The 5,012-nt window shown below is 41.0% G+C and overlaps 2 protein-coding genes across 4 annotated transcripts in view; both read right to left on the minus strand.

Moving 5' to 3' along the window:
- Window positions 1–754, minus strand: part of LOC103464227 (charged multivesicular body protein 4b-like) — an 8,364-nt gene extending 7,610 nt beyond the window's left edge. The window contains exon 1 of the mRNA XM_008408192.2: window positions 438–754. Coding sequence (XP_008406414.1) covers window positions 438–624 — 187 coding nt within the window. The 5' untranslated portion in view covers window positions 625–754. The remainder of the gene's footprint in view (window positions 1–437) is intronic.
- An 824-nt stretch (window positions 755–1,578) lies between these two features.
- On the minus strand, window positions 1,579–3,476 carry LOC103464228 (uncharacterized protein C20orf85). 3 transcript variants are annotated; one of them, XM_008408195.2, is made up of 5 exons: window positions 3,207–3,476; window positions 2,629–2,695; window positions 2,390–2,471; window positions 1,870–1,968; window positions 1,579–1,801 (listed from the first exon to the last, which is right to left on the minus strand). In XM_008408195.2, exons 2-5 carry the CDS (start codon window positions 2,685–2,687, stop codon window positions 1,661–1,663), a joined length of 381 nt encoding a protein of 126 aa, XP_008406417.1. In that variant the 5' UTR covers window positions 2,688–2,695; window positions 3,207–3,476; the 3' UTR covers window positions 1,579–1,660. The 3 variants fall into 3 exon arrangements, with proteins under 3 accessions (XP_008406417.1, XP_008406416.1, XP_008406415.1); XM_008408194.2 differs by having other exon boundaries at window positions 2,629–2,723; window positions 3,207–3,475; XM_008408193.2 differs by having other exon boundaries at window positions 2,629–2,756; window positions 3,207–3,475.
- Window positions 3,477–5,012: the final 1,536 nt, after the last annotated feature.

The raw sequence follows: 5,012 nt of genomic DNA on the forward strand, positions 1-5,012 counted from the left end.
TATATATATAAACTTTGTGGGTGGGTCTTATAGTGAGGTGCGCTCTATAGTCCGGAAAATACTTAGATTAAAGTGAAAAATGACAGCTGAGTGCGTGGTCGTATCTTATTAAAGATAATTTTATATCTCAGTAACAGAACGAGCATACTGGACAATTATTTATTTTTTACAGTTTAAGCTCGAGTTTTGCTCGTTTTAACACTTTCTGCTCGTTTAATGAGTAGTTTTAGCTGTTCCGGTTCATTTCAGCTCAAACTAAAAGCCTCAGCAGAAGCTCCCCTGCTCATGAACAAATTATTTAAAAATGAAGTGCCAGCTGTCATTCTCCTTCTGGAGGGTTAGCCTGCGGGCGAACCAACCAACCAACTAACCAACCAACCAACTAACCAAGCAGCTGTTCAGCCTCAACCCCGAACAGCCAGGGACTTTCCTCTCACCTCGTTTGTTTTTCGTGCCGTTCCTTTTCGCCGTCAGCAGCTCGTGGTCGATCTTCTTCTCTAGAAACTCTTGTTTTTTGGCCAACATCTCCTCCGTTTCCCGGAGTTTCTGGATCGCCTCCTGGGGAGTCGGTCCCTTCCCTCCCTTCCCTGCTCCGGTGCCGAATATCTTACCAAACAGCGACATTTTGTGTGATTCAGATGAAAATGCGCCTGTTCGGCTGTGAACACACACAACCCAGCGGAACTTTGTGAGAGCGAACCGGTGAAATGCTAACGAGAATCTCCTAAACGTCCCAACTGCCGCTGGTGTTTTCACTCCCTTCTTCCGCTTTTCGCTCACAGGCCTCGTGATGTCATTACGTAAGCGCCGTGACTCAGCCGGAAGACGAGAGGGGATCCGGCCGCCATGATCAGCATCTTCATTGATCTTTATTGAAGCGCTTCTATTCAAAACGGGAAACTCAAAGATTTGAGACAGTAGAAAATATTTAAAGCATCTCTACAAAAAACCGTGATCTTAAAATCCAGAGGAGTGAAGAATCCAAACTTACAGCCCATTGAAGTCAAAATACTTTTGCTTCACAAGAAGCTGTTCCAGTAATTCCTTAAGGTTTGAGCTAATTGCGATGGGATGCAAAGTTATACAGTAAAATTAAGAGCAGAATTTTTATTAGCCCATCAGATCAGAAAAAGGTTTTTTATTTTTATTCATACATTTACAGCTAAGTTTCAAATTAAATATTTACTTCACAAGCTAAATATTGAGTTTACAAAATTGATATTGCAAAATATTTCGGTAAACTAAATATTTTCTTAAAACGACATTTAATTTTCAAATTGAATGTGTAGCCTAACTAAATACTTTGGCTGCTAGCTAGATATTTGGATAATATAATAATTCATTAGTAATAAGCACACTAAATCTCATCGGTGATAACTAAAAAATGGTTTTATTTTGAAAGACTGTATGCTATGCATTCCAGTCAGGCTTTCATGTTGACAATAAGTGGTTTGAAAATAATAATCATGTTACAGATTTCAGCCATTAATTAGTAAAAGGGTGTAAATAAATCAACAAAATGCAATCAGACTGAATTATTGTTTGAAAGTATGTCTTTAATTGCCTGCCATGCACGGATTCACCAACATCCTAAGTTATGATTATTATTATTATTATTATTATTATTATTATTTACTGTATCAGACTCAGCTGCAAGCATCTAGAGACCAACCAAATCCTTCAGGAAACTACGCCTCCCATGATGCATTGCGCTGTACTTTTCCAGGTGGAGGCCCGACGATCCAGAACGCCATCCGATGAAACGCTGAGAGGTCAGAGGGACGGCAGAGGAAGAGCCGACCTGGACGAGGGACGGACAGGTGGAGCACAGGTAGGCAGCAGAGAGGAGAGATGCTGGCTGAGCCTCACCTGGATGTGTCTTTGTGGAGGGGTCAAAGGTCGAATCGTCAGCTCAGGGTGGAGCTCTGTTTTCAGTCCTGTCTTCAGCTTCACACTCTTCATCTCGTACTGAAACAGAGCAGAAAGACCGGCGGCCATTTTGATCTGAACATGAAGAAAGAAAAGTCTGGAGTTTTAGTCTGCTGAGGCGGCAGAACCAGAACCAGAACCAGAACCAGAACCAGAACCAGTTGTCACCATTGTTTAGCTGCTCAGACAGATTTTTATGAAACTCTAACCCTGGAGCTTCCTCAGTTTCCACCAACAGAGTGTTCAGAGGCTTCTGCAGTACCGCTGCAACACAGACTGCTACAGCAGAGCCTTCTTGACGTCAACAACTCCTCTCTGATCAGAATGACATTCAATTCATTTGTTAAAGTATTTTAACATGAAAACCACTGGATTTATAATCTGGGACCAGCTGTTTTCTAAGCATAGAGGCGAAAATGATCCGGTTTTTATTAATGTGGTGAATGAAACAGACGTTTACCTCCTTATAGGCTTCAGACAGGAAGCCCCAGTTTTTACTCCACGATTCTCCAGAATCCTTCTCAATTTTTATATGAGCCTTCCTGAAAAAATACACAAGAGAAAATTTTAATTCATTAACTCAACATCTTCAAGATTAAAGAATTTGTTGGACTGAGGTTAAACCATCTTTTCTGTATTCTTCTTTTTCCAGACAAGATCAAATGAAGCTTTTCAGAATAAAATGATGTTAATATTCACCAGATTTCATCCTGATGAACAAAGTTGACGGGTTCAGATGTTTGCTGTGAATTTTCCATCAGAGCCGCTGTGAGGAACGGTGATACACCTGTTTACTGTTGCCATGGATACAGGATCAGGTGTATCAGCTGTCAGAGTGGGAAGGTCAACGATAAAAAAAAAAGCTGCTGGACAGGAAATGGAAACCACAACTTCCTGTTTCTCAGAAACATAAATGCCTGTAGCAAAGAGTATTACTGAAAAAATGCAACACTTCAGCAGAAATACAGAGAGTAACTAGAAAATGTGTATTTCCTATGAAAATGCAGGTGTGAATGCTGAATGCTTTTGGTGGAAATGGTAAAAGCGTCTGAAGCCAACAGCTGAAGAAATGGTCCATGGCGTGTGAAAAACCCAGGTTAAAGCCAACATTAGCTAAAACTAGCTAAAATACTAATGATAGCATCTAAGCTACCACTATGCTGGTTACAGTAATATATTCCATGAAATGTAAAAAAATAAACTGATGTAAACCCTAAAAATGACAGAAACGTCCCCCTGCTCCTTCTGATAAAAACGGTGGGTGAATGAATCCAAACCTTTTATGGTTCTTGAGATGTCAACATTTGTTTGGAGGCATCGTTTAGCACAGCGACCACAAAAAACATGCAGCACGAAGAAGAAAACAACGTCAGAAGCTCAAGTTTTTCCAGCTGTTTAACTGCCCAACTTCAAAATGGCCGCTGCCTTGTTTCCTCCATCGCGGCCCTGAAACTGGAGGATTGTTGGCTAACGCCATCCTGACCCGAACATCTGCTGTGAGATTCGGCCACAGGATGGAGCCGTTTCCCCCATGGGGAGAAAAATGTATAAAAAGCTCTATTATAAAAAGTATGAAGGTCATGAATAATAAGAGATGGAGCCGACATTAGGAGAGCTGAATAGTATAAAAGCTGAATGGTGAAAATAGCACAAAGTAAGCAGGAGAAGCACAGCGACGTTTACGGAGCAACCAGAAAAGTGAAACTCGGTACTTGGAGCATTCACACTCCAAAGCGACACACTGGCTTCCTTTAGACGGGCTCTTTTATTAAATGCCGTGAAAACTATGGAAATAAAACACAAAACTTTAGACATGGATGCATTTACAGACAGGTGACACGTGCTTTAACAAAGTTACCTCATGGCCGCCTGCCACTTCGGAGGTCTTAGCAGATTAATACTTCGTCGTTCGCTCTAAATTAAAATATTAAGTAATTAAAACACCATAACCAATAAATTTACAAAATATTACAAACTACAAAATACTGTAACATCTACATGAGACACCAGGCTGCTGCACGTGGCTCAGTTCCAGGTTTCTGCTGCTTCTCTGTTTATTCAAGTCTCACAGCATAAATACACAAATACACAAATCGTAAATACACAAATCATAAATACACAAATCATAAATACACAAATCATAAATACGCAAATACACAAATCATAAATACGCAAATCATAAATACACAAATCTCTTCCAACAAAAAAATAGTTCGACACGAAATAAAATATAATCATTTTACACAAATCTCAAAACGTGAATTACTGTTGGATTACTAACTGTTGGATGTAATCCAACAGTTAGGATTAAGTAATCCTAACTGTTGGAAATAAACATACATTTTTTCATAGCATAAATCATTTTAGTGACACACCCTCTGTTGTGGAGGTATGGTAGAGGATCAGGCATGCTGTGGGCCTGCTTCTCTTCCCGTTTCCATGGTAACATGACTGTCTACAATAATGATCAACTGTTTAGCAAGATAAAGAAGCTTGTTTAACTCATTTAAATCTGATGATGACGTTGTGCCTCCACTGGCAGATTATTTCAGTCAGGGGGAAAAATGTCCAACAATCTGCCAGTGGAAGCAGAACGTCACCAACAAGAAAAACTCAAACTTTATCCACTAAAACAAACTCCTGTATCTGGATGGAAACTCGTACCTTTTGTCTCATTCCTGCTGCAGTAGGGCAGCGTTTCCCAGCCTGGTCCTGGAGCCGCTCTGCCCTGCATGTTTCGGATGTTCCTCTGCTCCAACACTTCATTCAGATTCAGAAAGCCGTTAATCAACCATCAGCGGAAACCATGTGCTGCAGCAGAGAAGGCCTAAAAACTGAAGCCTTCAGGACCGGGGTGGAAAAACACCGTAGAAACTGGAAAACATCACGTCCAAAATCCCAAAGAGCCGAACAGAGAATGGCTCAGAAGCTAAATAAATCCTGATTCACTTGATCCTCAAAGCAGCTGGGTTGGGGTTGGAGTAGGGGGTTGGGGAAAGAGTTGGGGTTGGAGTAGGGGGTTGGGGAAAGAGTTGGGGTTGGAGTAGGGGGTTGGGGAAAGAGTTGGGGTTGGAGTAGGGGGT

The sequence above is a fragment of the Poecilia reticulata genome, linkage group LG5, assembly GCF_000633615.1.
Source record: "Poecilia reticulata strain Guanapo linkage group LG5, Guppy_female_1.0+MT, whole genome shotgun sequence".
Classification (NCBI taxonomy): domain Eukaryota; kingdom Metazoa; phylum Chordata; class Actinopteri; order Cyprinodontiformes; family Poeciliidae; genus Poecilia; species Poecilia reticulata.